The sequence below is a fragment of the Somniosus microcephalus genome, chromosome 1, assembly GCF_052327205.1.
Source record: "Somniosus microcephalus isolate GS21.2 chromosome 1, FLI_Smic_1.0, whole genome shotgun sequence".
NCBI lineage: Eukaryota > Metazoa > Chordata > Chondrichthyes > Squaliformes > Somniosidae > Somniosus > Somniosus microcephalus.
In genome coordinates, this window is record NC_140987.1 from 50,492,330 (window position 1) to 50,513,532 (window position 21,203).

Consider the following 21,203-nt stretch of genomic DNA (forward strand, 5'->3'; position numbering starts at 1 on the left):
CTCCTCTACCTCCTCCTTCACTATTCCATTGCAGCATTTCTTCCTTGGTGAAAAGACAGATGCAAAGTACTCATTTAACACCTCAGCCATGCTCTCTGCCTCCATGCGTATGTCTCCTTTTAGATCCCTAATTGGCCCCACCCCTCCTTTTACTACCCATTTACTATTTATATATGCCTATAGAAGACTTTTGGATGACCTTTTATGTTGGCTGCCATTCTAATCTCATACCCTCTCTTTACCCCTCTTATTTTCTTTTTCACTTAGCCTGATTCTCAGATGTATATTTTTACTCTAGATTGCTCCCTGTTCTTTTCCATAGCTAATCTAAACCTTATGATACTGTGATCACTGTTCCCTAAATGTTCACCTACTGACACTTGTTCCACTTGACCTACCTCATTCCCCAGAACCAGATCCAGCAATGCCTCCTCTCTCGTCAGGCCGGAAACATTGGTACCGGCTCTGTTGAGGTGCAACACGTCCGCCTGTACAGGTCCCACCTCCCTCAGAACCAGCCCCAATGCCCCAGGAATCTGAAGCCCTCCCTCCTGCACCATATCTCCCGCCACGCATTCATCTGCTCTATCCTCCTATTTCTATATCACTTGCGCGTGACACCGGGAGTACCTTTTGAGGTCCTGCTTTTTAATCTCTTTCCTAGCTTCCTGAAATCTGCCTGCAGGACCTCATCCCTCTTTCTACCTATGTCGTTGGTACCGATATGGACTACGACCTCTGGCTATTCACCCTCCCCACTCAGAATGTTCTGTAGCCGCTCGGTGACATCCTTAACCCTGGCACCAGGAAGGCAACATACCACCCTGGAGTCACATCTGCAGCCGCAGAAATGCCTGCCTGCTCCCCTAACTATCGAACCCCCTACCACTATTACTTTCCCGATCCTCCTCCTCCCTTGTACAGCTGAGCCACCCGTGGTGCCGTGGACTTGGCTTTGGTCGTATTCCCCAGAGGAACCATCGTCCTCACCAGTACTCAAAACAGAATACTGATTGAAGAGCGATAGGCACTCGGGGGACTCCTGCACAACCTGCCTGGTCCTCCTCTTCTGTCTGGTGGTCACCCATTCCCTCTCTGCCTGTACACTCCTTAGCTGTGGGCTGACCACCTCCTGAAACATGCTATCCACGAAGCTCTCAGCTGCCCAGATGCATCGTAGTGACGCCAGCTGCTGCTCAAGCTCCGAAACCTGGAGCTTGAGCTCCTCCAGCTGACGACACTTCCTGCACACATGGTTGTCCAGGACATGGGAAGCGTCCTGGATTTCCCACATGGCACAGGATGTGCATTCCGCGGGACTGAGCTGCCCTGACATGCCTTTATTTAATCGACTATTAACTAACTTTATGGAAACTTAAGACTAAGATGTACCTAATTCAAGTTATTAATATAATATATTATGGACAGTTACTAATTTAATATAGTATTGAGTTACTAATTTAATGTAGTTACAGTTACTAATCTCCAAGCTCCTTCTTTATCCCATACCAGCTATTTAACCCCGGCCCCTAACTTGAAGAGCCCCTCTCCGACCGTGCTCTTTAGCAGAACTTAGCAAAAATAAACTTAAAACTTCAAAAAAAATCACTCACCAGCTACTCACATAAGAACATAAGAAGTAAAAGCAGGAGTAGGCCATACGGCCCCTCGAGCCTGCTCCGCCATTCAATAACATCATGGTTGATCATCGACCTCAACTCCACTTTCCCGCCCGATCTCCATATCTCTTGATTCCCCTAGAGTCCAAAAGTCTATCTATCTCAGCCTTGAATAGACTCATAGACTTGGCATTCACAGCCCTCTGGGGCAGAGAATTCCAAAGATTCACAACCCTCTGAGTGAAGAAATTACTCCTCATCTCAGTCTTAAATGGTCTGCCCCTTATCCTGAGACTATTCCCACTAGTTCTAGACACTCCAACCAGGGGAAACAACCTCTCCGCATCTACCCTGTCAATTCCTTTCAGAATCTTGAATGTTTCAATGAGATCACCTCTCATTCTTCTAAACTTCAGAGAGTATAGGCCCATTCTACACAATCTCTCATCATAGGACAGCCCTCTCATCCCAGGAATCAATCTAGTGAACCTTCGTTGCACCGCCTCCAGGGCAAGTATATCCTTCCTTAGATAAGGAGACCGGATCTGTGCACAGTACTCCAGGTGTGGTCTCGCCTAGGCCCTGTACAATTGTACAAACTGTCCAATTAGCTCCTTCCCTTGTGCTGATGCCCCTTTAGGTTTTTTACTCTTGACGTCACTCAAATTCAGCCTGTGTTCAGTCGCTCCGCTCTCGCCGCGCTCGTTATCCCTGCTCAGCTCTCGATCCGCTCCCGCTCGGGTCTGCTTCTTCTGGTCAAGATGGTCTGCTAATGGATAAATTGGGTAAAATTGATCCGAATGATCAGGATGTGGCAGATCCATTGAAGACTAGATGAATTCTAGTCATGGTAAAATGGACTAAATTTTTAGAATGTTTATAATTCAAATTCAAGAGCTACATTAATACAGTCTGTCACACATGCACTCGGGTAAATTTTTGCCTTCACCGGTAATCTGGCTGAGTGGATTGCCTGGCCGTCTGATTTTCATTCCTTTTTGAATTGAATATTCAGGCGGGTTCTATAACTGCTGGGCTTTCCGCTCTGCCAGATTACTGACTAGGTGGTGATGACAAAAATTTACCCCTCTGTCCAAAACCTCCCCCCCCCCTCAAAATAAACAAGAAACAAATTACTGCAGATGCTGGAAATCTGAAACGAGAAACAGAAAATAATGGAATCACCCCAGCGCAGCATCAGTAGAGAGAAGTGACAAATTGAATATTTCAGGCATTGCTTTTCATCAGAACCCTGGGTGAAACACAGCAGGACGGAGTGAGGGCGATGTTACTGGTGTTTGGGGGCGGGGTGGAATGCACGGGCACTGATGGGTGTGGCAAGTACTGGCATAAGGGAGTGGGAAAGACTATGTTGTATAGGCTAGGATTGTATTCCCTTGAGTATAGAAGATTAAGGGGTGATCTAACTGAGATGTTTAAGATGATTAATGGAGTTGCTCGGGTAAATAGAGAGAAACTATTTCCTCTGGTGAGGCTAGTCCAAACAAGGGGCATAACCTTAAAATTAGAGCTAGGCAGTTCAGGGTTGATGTCAGGAAGCACTTCTTCACATAAAGGGTAGTGGAAATCTAGCTGCCTCTTCCCTCCCAAAAAAGCTGTTGAGGCCAGGGGTCAGTTGAAAAATTCAAAACTGAGATTGATAAATTTGTGCTCGCCATGTGTATGGAACCAAGGCAGGTAGCTGGAGCTTGGATACAGATCAGCCATGATCAAATTGAATGGCTGAATAGGCTCGAGTGCTGAATGGCCTCCTCCCGTTCCTACAGAAAGGCAATGGCAGCCAGGGCTGCAGCTGGGAGTGGAGGGAGACAAGGTACAGGGCCTTGAAATTCTGGTGGGTCATCACAGTTCACTATTTCCCTTTTTATTAACTACTAGTCCTTCTCCCACTGGAGTTACGGCAGGGAGCCAGTGGTAGCCCTGTGGAATTTTAAGGTCCAGGTGCTTGAGTGGATGGGAATAGGGAGCAAGGAAATATAAAACTTTCTCCCTCCCCAGGGTTATGTGGCCTCATTCTGTTGGAAATGAATGGGCATTCATGGGTGCGACACCATAGTGTGGGGAAACCTTACAGGAAAATTTGGCATGAGGCCTGTGGCTGAGAAAGGTTGGTGCTGAGAAAGTAATGGCATAAGTTATTTGAAAGTGCTGATAACACTACAAGTGCAATGCAGTGATCCTGGGAATGATGCTGGCCTGTTAAGCAGCTGCAGCTTTTTATCTGTTGTCTCCCAACCAGCAGCAGTGGTCCACTCTCTGCTCAAAACCTGCCCCTCGTACAATATGAGCCACTCCAGGAAAACAAGATGGGCGGAATTACGAGGAGTTTTGGTGGAGTAGATGGGGAGAAACTGTTTCCACCGGCAGGAGTGTCGGTAACCGGAGGACACCGATTTAAGATAATTGGCAAAAAATCCAGGGGGGAAAGTGGGGGAGCCTTTTTTTTATGCAGCAAGTTGTTATAATCTGGAATATACTGCCTGAAAGGGCGGTGGAAGCTGATTGAATAGTAACTTTCAAAAGGGAATTGGATAAATACTTGAAAAGGAGAGATTTGCAGGGCTTTGGGGAAAGAGCAGGGGAGTGGAATTAATTGGATAGCTCCTTCAAAGATCTGGCACAGACACGATGGGCTGAATGGCCTCCTTCTGTGCTGTATGATTCTATGAGTGGCCTCGCCCATCAGGAGGAAAATCCAGCTAATAGTGTCTGGTATATATGAACAACTTACTGTTTCTAATGTCGCGAAGATCAGAAACTGAAGAGCAAGAGAAGATCCTCCTGTTAGAAGAACATTTTCCCCTTTTGATGTTCAAAACAGTTTCTTTGGAATCAGTCAAGGAAAGTAACATTCTTAGCATCTTGGTCTACCGTGGGATAATAGTGGGCAAAAGCTGGCTGCCTGCTTATTTTCTTAACCGTGATTGGAAATGACAATTTTGTCTGCCTCGTCACATTAGGTAACTGGTCTTGTAGCTCAAATAGCATTCTGTGAGTCAGACACATATGTCTCCGAGCAGCAATTTTGGTTTCCAATAAAGAAAGACTTGCATTTATGTAGCGCCTTTCACAACCTCAGGACGTCCCAAAGCACTTTACAGCCAATTAAGTACTTTTTTTTTTTGAAGTGTAGTCACTGTTGTAATGTAATAAAGCACTTGGGGTCCATTTTAGACCTGGTTAACCACCACTTTTTAAAGACACCTAGAAGACACAAGCATCTAACAGGACACAAAATTCTATTCACAACAGGTCTCTGTTTCCTATAGGGGCTGAAAGACCAAAAGTAATCTAATTAATGCCTCCGTTAAATCAGGAAACAAAATAATACCAAGCACATTAAGGGCTAGATTTTCGTGGAGCCGTCAGGCGGGGTTTCAGGCATGGGGGGGGGGAAATCCCGCCCAAAACCCTGCCCCACGTAAGTTTCAGAGGCGGCGGGTCCCCGCCCCGCACTGGGACCCGCCGAAACCAGACGGGAAGGGATTAGTGCCAATTAACTGCCTGTTAACAGATAGTTAACAGGCAGTTTTTAGCCTAATCCCTATTTTGAGGGGTTTCGTGTGGGTTTCCCAACGGCTCCAAACCACGCCAGGTTAGAGCAGGCGAGCCGTCGGGTTGAAGGAGTTGGAGGGGTCGCGATGTTGGCGCTCAGGTGAGTGATGGGTGCATGAGTGTAAAGGTAAGTGTGTTTGGTGTGTCTAAAGTGTGTAAAGAACTTTTACTTACCTGTACTTACCTTCACAGCCTTTCTTCCTGTAGCCGTTGGGAGCGCATCACTCAGCCGGTACTTAAAGCTGAACGGCTGCGATCTGTGAAAAGTGACAGCCTTCAGCTTTGAGTGCCAGTAAGAGTTCTAACTGAGTCTGTGCAGAATGACTCATGTCAGAACTCAGACTGTCAGTGTTTGACAGCTTCAAACAGCTGTGAAACACTGATATTTCATCTGTCAAGAACTCTTGACAGATGAAATTGCAGTCTGTGACGTCACCTGTTGCCGGGTGGCCCTTAATTGGCCTGCTGAGCCCGCTGGGCGGGCTCAACAATGTCAATCAAGGGAAAATCGCGCGGATTGGCCGGACGTTGAAGTAGGCGGGTCAAAAACCCGAAAGGGGAAGTCCCGCCTTCTTCCCGACAGCTTCGGGAAAATCTACCCCTAAGTGTTCGTATGCTAATATAATTGGTTTTTTTCTAGACGTTTAAACAAACCCACTGTATACCAGAAATAAAAGTTAATTGTGCTTTTAATGACTTTTGCATTTCTTGCAGTGGAACCTTGTCTGCGATGATCACTGGAAAGGACCATTTACAGTGTCGGTGTTTTTCATGGGTGTGCTGTGTGGCTCATTCTTTTCAGGACCACTTTCAGACAGGTACAGCTGCAGTTCTTCATGTTAGTAAATCAATCACTAAGGTACTTTACCTAACTGCTGCTATTGGTCCTTTATTATCAGGAAGGGAAGTGATTCAGTCTTCACAGTTGAAAAGTAGAATGTGATACTAGAGAGTAGTGGGAAGACAAGAGGTTAGCAAAAGGTGGAATTTTCGAGTATAACCAGGCAATCTCCAGACCCAGATGGTTTTCATGCGATAGCAAAAGAAATATCCCAGGAAACTGGGGAGGCATTGTGTATATTCTGCCAAAGATCACATGGTTCAGGGATAGTACTGGGTATTACTTTTAACTTTTATTTGCTGCTGTCATCAGTTAAATTCTTTTTATATAAGAACAATTAATTCAAAAAAAGACCAGAATTGAATACGAGACATGTTTGGTCTGTCCTTTTAAAGTCATGGAGGAAGCCTGCTGATTTTTAAGTGTAGCATAAAATAATATATGCTTTACACAGATAGAAAGACTGATCAGGAAGGGGCTCTTTTCTCTAGAAAAGAGAAAGCTAAGGGGTGCCCCGATAGAGGTCTTTAACATTATGAACGGGTTTGATAGGGTAAACGTAGATTGGATGTTTGCTCGTGGGGGAGTCCAAAACTTGGATCCATCAAATAAGATAGTCACTAATAAATCCAATAAGGAATTCAGGAGAAACTTCTTTCATAGAAACATAGAAAGTTACAGCACGGAAGGAGGCCATTTCGGCCCATCGTGTCCTCGCCGGCCAACAAAGAGCTATCCAGCCTAATCCCACTTCCCAGCTCTTGGTCTGTAGCCCTGCAGGTTACAGCATCCCAAGTGCACATCCAAGTACTTTTGAAATGTGGCTAGGGTTCCTGCCTCTACCACCCTTTCAGGCAGTGAGTTCCAGACCCCCACAACCCTCTGGGTGAAGAAATTTCCCCTCAAATCCCCTCTAAACCTTCCACCAATCACTTTAAATCTGTGCCCCCTGGTTTTTGACCCTTCTGCTAAGGGAAATAGGTCCTTTCTATCCACTTTATCTAGGCCCCTCATAATTTTATACACCTCAGTAAGGTCTCCCCTCAGCCTCCTCTGTTCCAAGGAAAACAAACCCAACCTATCCTCAAACCCAGTCTTTCCTCATAGCTAAGATTTTCTACTCCCGGCAACATCCTTGTAAATCTCCTCTGTACCCTCTCTAGTGCAATCACATCTTTCCTGTAATGTGGTGACCAGAACTGCATGCAGTACTCTAGCTGAGGCCTAACTAGTGTTTATGCAGTTGAAGCATAACCCCCCTGCTCTTGTATTCTATGCCACGGCTAATAAAGGCAAGCATTCCGTATGCCTTCTTACCCACCTTATCTACCTGTCCTGCTACCTTCAGGGATCTGTGGACATGCACTTCAAGGTCCCTTTGTTCCTCTACACTACTCAGTGTCCTACCATTTAATGTGTATTCCCTTTCCTTGTTAGCCCTCCCCAAATGCATTACCTCACACTTCTCCGGATTGAATTCCATTTGCCACTGTTCTGCCCACCTGACCAATTTATTGATATTTTCCTGCAGTCTACGGCTTCCTTCTTCAGTGTCAACCACACAGCCGATTTGAGTATTAACTGCAAACTTCTTAATCATACCCCTTATATTCAAGTCTAGATCATTGATATATACCACAAAAAGCAAGGTACCTAGTACTGAGCCCTGCGGAACCCCACTGGAAACAGCCTTCCAGTCACAAAAACACCCATCAACCATTACCCTCTGCTTCCTGCTTCCGAGCCAGTTTTGAATCCAACTTGACACTTTGCCCTGGATCCCATGGGCTTTTAACTTCGTGAGCAGTCTGCTATGTGGAACCTTACCAAAAGCCTTGCTAAAGTCCATATACACTACATCAAACGCACTACCCTCATCTACCCTCCTTGTTACCTCCTCAAAAAATTCAATCAAGTTTGTCAGACATGACCTTCCCTTAACAAATCCGTGCTGACTATCCTTGATTAATCCGTATCTTTCTAAATGAAGATTTATCCTGTCTTTCAGAATTCTTTCCAATAATTTTCCCACCACCGAGGTTAGGCTGACTGGCCTGTAATTACTCGGTCTATCCTTTTCTCCCTTTTTAAACAAGGGTATCCCATTAGCAGTCTTCCGGCAGCACACCTGAAGCCAGAGAGGATTGAAAAATGATGGTCAGGGCCTCTGCTATTTCCTCTTTTGCTTTGCTTAACAGCCTGGGATACATTTCATCTGGGCCTTGGGATTTATCCACTTTTAAAGTTGCTAAACCCCTTAATACTTCTTCTCTCACTAAGTTTATTTAATCTAATATTTCGCACTTCTCCTCCCTGATAGCAATGTCTGCTTCGCCCCTCTCCTTTGTGAAAACAGACGCAAAGTATTCATTTAAAAACCCCACCGATGTCTCCCGCCTGCACACACAGATTACCCTATGATCTCTAATAGGCCTTACCCTTTCTTTAGTTATCCTCCTTACTCGTAATATATTTATAAAACATCTTTGGGTTTTCCTTGATTTTATTTGCCAAGAATTTGCTTTCCTAATATCCTTTTTAATTGCACCCCTGCACTTTCTGTACTCCTCTAAAGATTCTGGAGTATTTAGCCCTCGGTATCTGTCATACGCCTCTCTTTTTTTCTTTTTCCTACCTGTATGTCCCTAGACATCCAGGGGGCTCTAGATTTGTTAGTCCCACCTTTTTTCTTTAAGGCACATATTTGGTCTGATTCTTCCGGATCTCCTCCTTGAATGCCTCCCACTGCTCTGACACTGATTTACTTTCAAGTAGCTGTTCCAGTCCACTATGGCTAAATCCCCTCTGCTTAGCAAAATTTGCTTTCTATAATTTCCTTTTCCATAACTACCTTAAATCTAACTGAATTATGGTCACTAGCATCAAAATGCTCCCCCACTGATACACCTTCTACCTGCCCAGCTTCATTCCCTAAAACTAAGTCCAGAACCGCCCCCTCCCTTGTTGGGCTAGCTACATACTGGCTAAAAAAGTTCCCCTGGATGCATTTTAGGAATTCCGCACCCTCTATACCCTTCACACGAATTTTATCCCAGTTAATATTGGGGTAGCTGAAATCCCCTACTATTACTGCCCTATAGTTTTTGCACTTCTCAGAAATTTATCTACATACAGTATTTGCTCTTCTATCTCCCTCTCACTGTTTGGGGGCCTGTAGTACACTCCCAACAGTGTGATCGCCCCTTTTTTGTTTTTCAATTCGACCCATATGGCCTCGTTTGATGATCCCTTCAACATATCCTCCCTCCTCACAGCTGTAATAGTTTCTTTAATCCCTTTTTACCTCCCTCTCTATCCGGTCTGAAAATCCTGTAACCAAGAATGTTGAGGTGCCATACCTACCCCTCTTTCAGCCACGTCTCTGTAATAGCTATAATATCATAGTCCCAAGTATCTACCTGTGCCCTTAGCTCATCTGCCTTGTTCGCCATACTCCTTGCATTGAAGTATATACCATTTAGTACAGGCAAACCTCCTTGTTGACTACTACCTAGCCCTTGATTCCTCTGTCCTTCCAATTTACTTTCTACATTTTTGTTTTCCAATTCCAGTTTTTCTTCCCTCCCTACTGACTATTCTTAGGTTCCCATCCCCCTGCCAAGCTAGTTTAAACCCTCCCCAACAGCACTAGCAAACCCTCCCGCGAAGATATTGGTCTCGTTCCCGTTGAGGTGCAACCTGTCTGGCTTGTAGAGGTCCCACCTCCCTCAAACGGTTCCAATTCCTCAGGAATCTAAAGCCCTCTCTCCTGCACCATCTCTCCAGCCACGCATTCATCTGCTCTATCTTCCTATTTCTGTACTCACTAGCACGTGGGATCGTGCATTAAGCAAAAAGTTAGAGGAGATGAAGTGGAGGACATGAAAGAAGGCTTGCATTTATATAGTGCCTTTCAGAACCTCAGAATATCTTTATAGCCAGTCAAATACTTTTGGAAGTGTAGTCATCATCGTTGGGTCAAAATCCTGGAACTCCCTATCTAACAGCACTGTGGGAGCATCTTCACCACATGGACTGCAGTGGTTCAAGAAGGCAGCTTACCGCCACTCTCTCTCGAGGGCAATTAGGGATGGGCAATAAATGCTGGCCTTGCCAGCGACGCCCACATCCCATGAATCAATTAAAAAAAGATCACTGTTGTGATGTAAGAAACGCAGCTGCCAATTTATGCACAGCAAAGTTCCACACACAGCAATGAGATAATGACCAGACAATCTATTTTAGTGACGTTGTTTGAGGGATAAATATTGACCAGGACACAGGGGAGAATTCTCCAGCTCTTTTTCGAATACTGTTACGTCCACTTGAGAGGGCAAAAGGGGTGATAGTGCAGCGCTGCCTCAGTACTACACTGGATTGTTAGCCCTGATTTTGCGCTCCAGTCTCTGGAGTGGGACTTGAATCACGCGTGCTAGCACTGAGCCACGATAGGCGGGAGGGGTGACAGCCGAGTGATGGACAGGGGCAATCAATATACTTTGATCAGAGGTTAATTGTTAAACCTGGTTACACTAACCTGTACACAGCACTCTCCTTTTCGTGTCTTCTTGCCGTTCCCTTTGGGCAACAGTGTGAAGTAGGGGAAGGATTCGCAGGCTGAATAACAGTCTGACTGGCCGTGTTAACGCTCCTTCCACAGCTGTAACCATCTTTATTCCAGCCGATGGGGTGGTTAGTCCTATATGGCAAGAGGGTTTTATGGGCTCCCACAACCCATACGATGAGGGGGCGGCCATCCACACCCACCGGACGCGAGCAAGCTGCTGGATGTCAACACAGAATTCAAAGTCGGAGCTCCAACTCCACTCGTCGGGACTGTCTGGAGTGGGGGTCGAACTCTGCGCCTTCTGGCCCAGAGGCAGGAATGCTACCGCTGCGCCAGTGGGCTCACTCCCTACACAGCACTTACAGGGGTGCCTTCTTGGATTTTTATTCTCCCACTTAAGCATTTAAGGCCACATTCTAAACTTCATTGTTAATTTCTGCTGCTGCTTACAGACACCAGAAAATGTCTTTTATAACATGATAAATCAGTGCATACTGTAGTTCAGTTCAACACAGTCACATTGCAATATTTATTTGTAAAAGTTTTGCTTTTTTGTAAAGCCTTTACCATTTCAATTTCACTTAGCCATCCGTGGCGTTTTCTTTTGGTTTATATTTTCACCTCAGTGTCAGCCAAATGAGATGATGCTGTTTTGGCTGACTTATCCTCGATCTTTTGATTGTATGTTTCTGGTTTTAAAAGTTGCATTAGATGTCATAGATCCTTTCCAATAATCAATACCTTCTGACTTTAGATAGCTTTCGAAAGTGTGGAGGTTACTTCAAACTTGAACGAAGGTCCTGATGTGACCATCTTGTTCACTGCAAGGCTATCATGGCTGTAAAGATGCTCCAAGTTTGATGACCCCAAGCTAGGGTGACATTGAATTCTGGTCTTGTCTAGAAGTGCCCAGGGCGCGCTCAATCTTTAACGGTGTCAGTCACAAGCCTGTTCATCCTTGCTGCTCACTTGGAAATATACCATCATTCTTTCATTGTCACTGGATCAAAATCCTGAAATTCCATACCTAACGCCATTGTTGGAGAACACCAGCAACGCCCACCACCATCTTCTCGGTAACGAGGGATGGGCAATAAATGCAGCCTTGCCCGTGTCGCACAAATCCTGAAGCACGTATTAATTTTTACATATATAATCATTGCGGTCATCTTTTCTGAAGGAATTTGAAGCCACATTTTCATGCAAGTCGTGTCAATTATATTTAAGAGCGCAGATGACGAGCTGTTCTACTGATACATTTCTGGCTCAGCTCATTCCAAGGATATGAACTTTATTGCCCTGCATCTGAATACTGTACAGATTGTATCAAAGGAGATACTTTATTTATGGATTCTGAACATCAAAAAAATGAACAAAGTAAATGGCATGCAGTGTTTGAGAAAGGATTATTGTTTGTTTAAATTGATCTGTTTTCTTGGTTTTTAAGGTATGGGAGAAAAATCATTCTGTTTGTATCCATGGCCATGCACGCAGTCTTCAGCCTTTTCATGGTGACTTCTCAGAGCTGGGAGATGTTCACTGTCTTGTACTTTATTACTGGCATTGCACAGATTTCAAAATACATAGTAATGTTTATTTTAGGTAAGTTTTTTTTAAATTACTGCCCTATGTTATATTCTAACTCTGTGGTATCTCTTTCAACATAAGAACATAAAATGTAGGAGCAGGAGCAGGTCATTTGGCCCCTCGAGCCTGCTCCACCATTCAATAAGATCATGGCTGATCCGATCTTGGCCTCAACTCCACTTCCCTGCCTGCTTCCCATAACCCTTGACTCCCTTACCATTCAAAAATCTGTCTATCTCCACCTTAATGACCCAGCCTCCACAGCTCTCAGGGGAAGAGAATTCCAAAGATTCACGACCCTCTGAGAGAAGAAATTCCGACTCATTTCCGATTTAAATGGGTGACCCCTTATTCTGAAATTATGCCCCCTCGTTCTAGATTTCCCCAAGAGGGGAAACATCCTCTCTGCATCTACCCTGTCAAGCCCCTTCAGAATCTTTTATGTTTCAATAAGCTCATTCTTCTAAACTCCAATGAGTATAGGCCCAACCTGCTCAACCTTTCTTCATAAGACAACCCCTTCATCTCCGGAATCAACCTCGTGAACTTTCTCTGAACTGCCTCCAGTGCAAGTATATCCTTCCTTAAATAAGGAGACCAAAACTGTACGCAGTACTCCAGGCGTGGTCTCACCAACGTCCTGTACAGTTGTAACAGGACTTCCCTACTTTTATACTCCATTCCCTTTGCAATAAAGGCCAACACTCCATTTGCCTTCCTAATTACTTGCTGTACCTGCATGCTAACTTTTTGTGATTCATGTACAAGGGCCCCCAGATCCCTCTGTACCTCAGCATTATGTAATCTCTCCTCATTTAAATAATAATTTGCTTTTTTATTTTTCTTACCAAGGTGGATAACCTCGCATTTTCCCATATTAAACTCCATCTGCCAGATGTTTGCCCACTCACTTATCCTTTGCGCCCTCCACATAATTTGCTTTCCCACCTATCTTTGTATCATCAGCAAATTTGGCTACATTACACTTGGTCCCTTCATCCAAGTCATTAATATAGATTGTAAATAGTTGAGGCCCCAGCACTGATCCCTATGGCACCCCACTAGTTACAATTTGCCAGCCTGAAAATGACCCATTTATCCCGACCCTGTTTTCTATTAGTTAGCCAATCATCTATCTATGCTAAAGTATTACCCCCAACCCCGTGAGCTCTTATCTTGTGTAGTAACCTTTTATGTGGCACCTTATCGAATGCCTTCTGGAAATCCAAATACATGACATCTACTGGTTCCCCTTTATCCACCCTGCTTGTTACATCCTCAAAGAACTCCAGCAAATTTGTCAAACATGATTTCCCTTTCATAAAACCATGCTGACTCTGCTTGACTATATTATAATTTTCTAAATGTCCTGCTACCGCTTCCTTAATGATGGACTCCAGCATTTTCCCAATGACAGATGTTAGGCTAACTGGTCGATAGTTGCCTGCTTTCTGTCTCCCTCCTTTCTTAAATAGGGGTGTTACATTTGCGGTTTTCCAGTCCGCTGGGACCTCTCCAGAATCCAGGGAATTTTGGTAGATTACAACCAATGCATCCACTATCTCTGCAGCCACCTCTTTCAAGACTCTAGGATGCACGCCATCGGGCCCAGGGGACTTGTCCACCTTTTAGTCCCATTAGTTTGCCTAGTACTTTCTCTCTAGTGATAGTGATTGTTTTAAGTTCCCCCCCTCACCCCAATAGCCCCCTGATTATCCATTATTGGGATGCTTTTAGTGTCTTCTACTGTGAAGACTGACACAAAATATTTGTTTAAAGTCTCCGCCATTTCCCTGTTTCCCATTATTAATTCCCTAGACTCATCCTCTTGGGGACCAACGTTTACTTTAGCTACTCTCTTCCTTTTTATATACCTGTAGAAGCTCTTGCTGTCTGTTTTTATATTTGTTGCTAGCTTACTCTCATAAGCTATCTTCTCTCTTTATCATTTTTTTAGTCATCCTTTGCTGCTTTAAAAAAGTTTCCCAATCCTCTGGCCTTCCACTATTCTTCGCAACGTTGTATGCTTTTGTTTTCAATTTGATACCATCCTTTACTTCCTTAGTTAGCCACGGATGGTTCATCCTTCTCTTAGAGTCTTTCTTTCTCACTGGAATATATCTTTGCAGAGAGTTATGAAATATCTCCATAAATGTTTGCCACTGCTTTTCTACACTCTTACCCTGTAATATATTTTCCGAGTCCACTTTAACCAAGTCTGCCTTCATACCTTTGTAATTATCTTTGTTTAAGTTCAGGACACTAGTTTGAGACCTCAAACTGAATTTGAAATTCTACCATGCTATGATCACTCTTCCCAAGAGGATCCTTCACTTCGAGATCATTAATTAATCCAGCCACGTTACACATTACCAGATCTAAAAGTCTTCTCCCTGGTTGGTTCCACAACGTATTGTTCCAAGAAACCATCCCGTATACACTCTAAGAACTCTTCCTCAAGTCTACCTTTGCCAATTTGCTTTGTCCAATCAATATGAAGATTAAAATCTCCCATGATTATAGCCGTACCTTTCTTGCAAGCCTCTATTATTTCTTGATTTATACTCTGTCCTACAGTGTGGCTGCTGTTTGGGGGCCTGTAGACCACTCCCACCAGTGTCTTCTTACCCATACTATTTCTTATCTCCACCCAAACTGATTCTACGTCTTGATCTTCTAGGCCAATATCATTTCTCATTACTGCACTGATCTCATCCCTTATTAATGGAGCTACACCACCTCCTTTTCCTTTCAGCCTATCCGTTACGAAATGGCAAAACCCTGAATATTCAGTTCCCAGCCTTGGTCACCTTGCAACCACGACTCTGTAATGGCTATCAGATCATACCCATTTATTTCTATTTGTGTTGTCAACTCATCTATCTTGTTACGAATGCTGCATGCGTTCAGAAATAGAGCTTTTAATTTTGTCTTTTTACCATTTCTCCCTACTCTGACCCCTCTTTCTGATGTACTCTTATGTGTATACGCTCTGTCCCTTCCTGCCATACTCTAGTTATCATTACCCCTATCGCTACCCTGCACTTTTGCCTTCTCATTTTTCTTTGACTTTTTAAATTTCCGCTCAGCGTATCCCTCCCCTCCGCCCCCCCCCTCCCCCCCCCCACTATTTAGTTTAAAGCCCTATCTACAGCCCTAGTTATTCGATTCGCCAGGACACTGGTCCCAGCCTGGTTCAAGTGAAGCCCATCCCGACGGAACAGTTCCCTCTTATCCCAGTACTGGTGCCAGTGCCCCTAGACTCGAAACCCATTTCTCCCACACCAATCTTTGAGCCACTCATTCATTTCTCTGATCTTATTTACCCAATGCCAATTTGCACGTGGCTCAGGTAGTAATCCAGCGATTATTACCTTTGTGGTTCTGCTTTTTAATTTAGCCCCTCGCTGCTCAAACTCCCTCAGCAGCACCTCTTTCTTTGTCCTACCTATGTCGTTGGTACCTACGTGGACCACGACAACTGGATCTTTCCCCTCCCACTCTAAGTTCCTCTCCAGCCCAGAGGAGATGTCCTTTACCCTGGCAGGCAACACAGCCTTCGGGACTCGCGCTCTTGGCTGCAGAGAACAGTGTCTATCCCCCTAACTATACTGTCCCCTACCACTACCACATTTCTTTTTGCTCCCCCCACTTGAATGGCTCCCTGTACCACGGTGCGGTGGTCAGTTTGCTCATCCTCCCTGCAGTCCCTGCTCTTGCCCACACAGAGAGTAAGAACCTCGTACCTGTTGGACAAGAGCAAGGGCTGAGGCTCCTCCACCACTACCTCCTGGGTCCCCATACCTGCCTCGCTCGTAGTCACACCCACCTGTCCCTGATCACCGACCAAATTTGAATGAATTAATCTAAGGGGTGTGACTGCCTCCTGGAACACAGCATCCAGGTAACTCTTCCCCTCCCTGATGTGTTGCAGTGTTTGAAGCTCGGACTCCAGCTCATCAACACGGAGCCGAAGTTCCTCAAGCAACCAACGCTTACTGCAAATGTGGTCGCCTTGGACCTCAATGGTGTCCACCAGCTCCCACATGTTGCAGCAGTAACACATCGCCTGCCCTGCCATCTCTAATGTATTTAATTAATTAAGTGTTTAAGTTTTGAACGTTTAGTTTTTAATCCTGACTCTTAATTTAAACCAATGCCCAAGAAAAAAAGAGAAATACTGACCAACCAATCACTTCCCTGCTTTCCTGTGACATCACTCCTTGTTTTTTGTTGTTCTTTAGCTGCTTTCCTGTGATGTCCCACTTTGATATTTTTTTCTTTCTCAGGTCCCGCTCAGGTCCGCTGCCTCTGCTCTCAGGCCTTCTTCTGCCGCACTCTCTCTTTGTTCAGCCTCCGCTCTTGCTGCCGCTCAGGTCTGCTGCCTTCGTTCTATTTCATTTTTCCCTTTGTATATTGCTTCCTCCGATTGCCTATACGATGTTTCTGGTTTGACATCAGCAACGTGAAATCTCTTGCCAAAAACTAGGAGCCCTAACATTCCCTGGCTGTTCGTTTGAGAATGAACCCAAAAGTGTGTAGTTTTGGTGTCCTTTTCCACTCTCTGATGATTTCAAACCCCATGCCCTATCCATTGCAAAATCTCCTTATTTCCACATCAGCAACATCATCCCCCTCTGTCCTGATCTCTAGACTTGACTTCTCCAATGCTGTCTGCCAGCCTGCTAAGTTCCAGCTACATGAACTCCAACTTGTCCAAAACTCGGACACTCACAGCCCAAGACCTAGTCCTCAGCAGCCTTTATTGGCTCACTGTCCTCAGTGAATTGAATTAAAAATCCTTGTCCTGCATCACCCTACCTCTACAACCTTTTGCAGGCCTGCGCTCTGCTCTTCCAATTCTGTTTTGCATTGCATCTTGCCGCCCCCCACTCCCACACCTCCTATCCCCGCTCTTCATTGTGGTAGAACATTCAGCTGTGTTGGCCTTCTGCTCTGGAATTGCCTGTTCCAAAATCTCTGGCTTGCTGTTTCTTTGCCCCTCTTTGAACACCTCCTCAAAACCTACCTCTGCAACCATGTCATGGTGTTCATGGCAGGAGACCTGTCAGAAATGTCACTCGTGCCATCTGGCGGTAGGCGGCACTGGCACTGAGTGCTAACTCTGCCATCCCCGGGATTTCTAAATGTTCAGTGACCTGACCAAGACAGATAAAGTAACACACTGGCCTCTCCCTTTTGTACTTCAGGCACCCTAGGCACCTGCACACTATTCACCCTCAAAGTAACAGCTGTGCAACTAACCCATGACAAAGTTCTCTGGGCAAAACTGTGAAGAGGAAGGCCACACAGCCCCATGGGCTTTTTGTACCCATCCACCTCTCGAGATTACATAGAATATACAGCACAGAAAAAGGCGGAAGTCACACTCCCATTCACATCAATGGGGCTGTGGTGGAAAGGGTGGACAGCTTTAAGTTCCTTGGAGTCCACATCACGGAAGACCTCTCCTGGTCCCTCAATACCTCCTCTCTGGTGAAGAAGGCCCAGCAGCGCCTATATTTCCTAAGGAGGCTGAAGGGATGTAACCTGTCACCCCTGATCCTCTCTAACTTTTACCGCTGCACAATAGAGAGCATCCTGACGAACTGTATCACCGTATGGTATGGCAGCTGTAGCTACTATGACCGGAAAGCCCTGCAGCGGGTAGTCAAAACTGCCCAGCGCATTACCGGCACCCGGCTACCGACCATAGAGCACATATACCAGAAACGCTGTTTACGGAGGTCACGGACCATCATCAAAGACCCTACCCACCACAGCCACAGTCTGTTCGCCCTCCTGCCATCTGGGAGACGCTACAGATGCATTCGCACCCGTACGACCAGATTTAGGAACAGCTTCTTTCCCAGGGCTGCCATCCTACTGAACTCCACAAATAAACTCTAAAGCCTGCACATCTGCCAATGCACTTTATTATGGTTATGTTTATGTTAATGTATTACAAGCCAAATGTATGTTGAATGTTTAAATGTCTTAATCTAAATGTACACTCTCGGGAGCCGCAAGCCTACATTTCGTTGTACTGCACTTGTGCACTAACAATGACAATAAAGTTGATTATGATTATGATTATGAACCAGTCCATGCCGGCGTTTATGCTCCACTCGAGCCTCCTCCCATTCCTCTTCCTCTAACTCTTTCAGCATAACCCTCTATTCCCGTCTCCCTCATATGCTTATCTAGCTTCCCTTTAAATGCATCTATACTATTTGCTTCAACCACTCCCTGTGGTAGCGAGTTCCACATTCTCGCCACTCTTTGGGTAAAGAAGTTTCTTCTGAATTCACTATTTGAATTCTTGGTGACTATCTTATATTGATGGCCTCTAGCTTTGTGCTTCCTCCACAAGCAGAAACACTCTGGGCTAGAAATTCAGTAAGGCCCCGCCAGCTTTGCGCCCAGTTACCGCCCAAAGAGGGCTTCTGCGCCAATAGAGGAGTTTGCGCTGATATTCAGCGCAGCGGTAATGGCGGCGGTAGCCGGTAGCGCTGCGCCGGCACCGATGACGTCATCGGTGTGCGCAGTGCCCCGGTTCCGCCCCGATACCGGCCCGACACCCATATTTAGTTGCGGCCGCCAACAACGTTCTGCAACCGTGGCCGTCCTGCAGCCTTAGTGGCACTAGTTAAGGCGGAGGTGCGGCCGGCCGCTTTTTCGGCGGCCGCCTGCCCGCACCTCCTTCCCCGGCCTCCTCCACCCCCCCCCCCCCCCCGCGGCATTGCTGGCTGCTTTCCACGAGCCCGGCACTTCTCCGTGGTGCCGGGCTCATTTGCCGGCACTATCAAGCGGCGATCTCCCCGTTGCAGGCACCTCCCCCTTAAGAGAAGGAGGAGGCCTGCAGTACCGCAGCCTGCCGCTCCGCAGCGGGTGGCGCAGCGGCACCTACAGCGCTGAAATTCAGTTTCAGCGCCCCAAGCGGGGGCGGGCACACCCTGGAATAGCGCCCGGTTCCGACTTGGGGCGCAAAAACTGAATTTCTGACGGTCGCAACTGGCTCCGCGCGCAGCGCTAACTTTTGGGCGCAAGCGAGCTGGCGGGGCCTTACTGAATTTCTAGGCCTCTATGTCTACTCTATCGAAACATTTCATAATTTTAAAGACCTCTATTAGGTCCTGGCCCTCGGGTTACACCTAGGAGAATACTAGAAAAGGTGAAAGAAAGGCACGTGTAGACATGGGACTGGAAATTGCTGTTGGAGGCTTCTCGTGGACGAATGCCTCCGAACCGCAGGTAAACTCTGCACCTACCTGCTGCCTCCGTTCCTTAGTAGACTCACGCTCCTGGGCCTACAGACATACGCCAGCGTAAAGGCCCATGTATCGCAGAAGCGCAGGCGGTTCGCAAGCGTCCCTGGGATCACGTGGGCCAGCCCAACCAATCACAAAGGGGGATCCCATTATGCTTACAGGGTTTCCATTTACGTACGGAATCCCCATAAGCATAATAGGAATCCCAAAAAAACAATTTCACCCCACTTAAATAAAAATACATCATCACATGTTCAAAATTAATTAAAATACAATTTAGTTAAACATTTAAAACAAAAATTTAATTTTTTGAAAAATAATTGTTAACATTTTTCAAAGGATCAAAAATAACCTAAACTAATTTTAAAGGTTTTTGCATGGTTAAATCATTCAAAAAAAATTACTTTAATATTTATTTAAACCCTTACGCTGGTAAAAGAAGGCCGTACGCCTGCTTTTACCAGGCGTAAGGGTTTCGTGAGCATTCGCTGGGCAGTAGTTTGGCAAATAGCCCAACTCTGTGCCAGCGAATGTCCATTTCCTGCGCATTTGTACAATCTGTCAAGCTGAAACTTGACATCGCAAGTTCCGTGTTTTTGCACATGCGGAAACCCGGAACCTGCGGTGCATTTACAACAGCGTACATGGTCAAAGGCCCTGGAAAATCTGGGCCCATGATTGGGAAAGAGTAGGTTGGCTTGTGATCGACAGATTTTTGTTAGGTAAGAGTGTCGAGGGATGTGCAGCAAAGGCAGGCCAATGGAGATGAGGTACAGATCAGCTAAGATTGGATTGAATGGTATGGGATGCCCAAACCACGGGATGAGCGCCAGTGCTATTCGCATTCGTAGTTAGGCCACAGTGAGAACACTGTGTGCAGTTTTTGGCACCCCACTACAGAAAAGCCAATGAACATGTATATCGTAGATTCACCAGGATAATGTTAGGTATGCGAAACTGTAGTTGAGGAGAGATCTGACATACTGGGACTATTCTCATCTGGAGCAAAGAAGGTCAAGATGAAATTCAAAGGAAGTTTTAAATATAATTAAGGGTTTTGATATGTTTAATAGGGAAAGACTATTTCTTGTGGTTAGCGATGAGAGGGGATCAGCAACTTTAAAATTGTTACTTAGACAGTGAAGAGAGAGGTCCGGAGAAATTTCTTAGGTGGAGAGTTGTTGGAGTAGAGGGAGTGTTTGAATCAGGCCCAATTGTATATTTTAAAGGAAACATTGTTAAATATTTGAGGGAGAGGAAGATTTGGGATAATTTTGGAATGTTCTGGCGAAGAGCTGGATCAGACAATGGGCTAAATGGCTCCCTTCTGTGCTGTAAATGTCTATGGAGCTAACCTTAATTTGTGTTGCAAATTCTGTATAACACTTGTTTAAAACAAAAAAAACAAAAAATCAGGCCCTGAGGCTGGTAAGCCAAAGGGGTAAGATCTCCAATTATTTTAAATTGATCCTGACAACCAATATATGATGAAATCAGATCTCCTGTGGCATTGATTAGAAGTTTTATAAGAACAAGGGTGTTATACCAAGTAGTAATATTCCACTTATTCCACGTGGATTCCAACTAAACTTCCACCCTTCGTGCTTCGGATCCACCCAGGATTACAAATATCTCCAAGATATTCATCGTTCCTCGAACTACTGCTCTCGCCGCATCCTGAGATCCACGCTCAACGCCATGCGGCGCCACATGAACACTCTCGACCTCTCTCTTCAGCAACA

The 21,203-nt window shown here is 45.4% G+C and overlaps 1 protein-coding gene across 3 annotated transcripts in view; it reads left to right on the top strand.

Moving 5' to 3' along the window:
- Positions 1-21,203, top strand: part of LOC147124059 (solute carrier family 22 member 4-like) — an 82,700-nt gene that overhangs the window by 21,213 nt on the left and 40,284 nt on the right. For 2 of the 3 annotated variants that reach the window (XR_015075975.1, XM_085980204.1), the window contains exons 2-3: positions 5,910-6,013; positions 12,051-12,205. Coding sequence is in view for 2 of the 3 variants with exons in the window: in XM_085980204.1 (XP_085836330.1) it covers positions 5,910-6,013; positions 12,051-12,205 (259 nt within the window). In the remaining variant the exon portion in view is untranslated. The remainder of the gene's footprint in view (positions 1-5,909; positions 6,014-12,050; positions 12,206-21,203) is intronic. The other variant, XM_085980230.1, reaches the window with a different exon arrangement.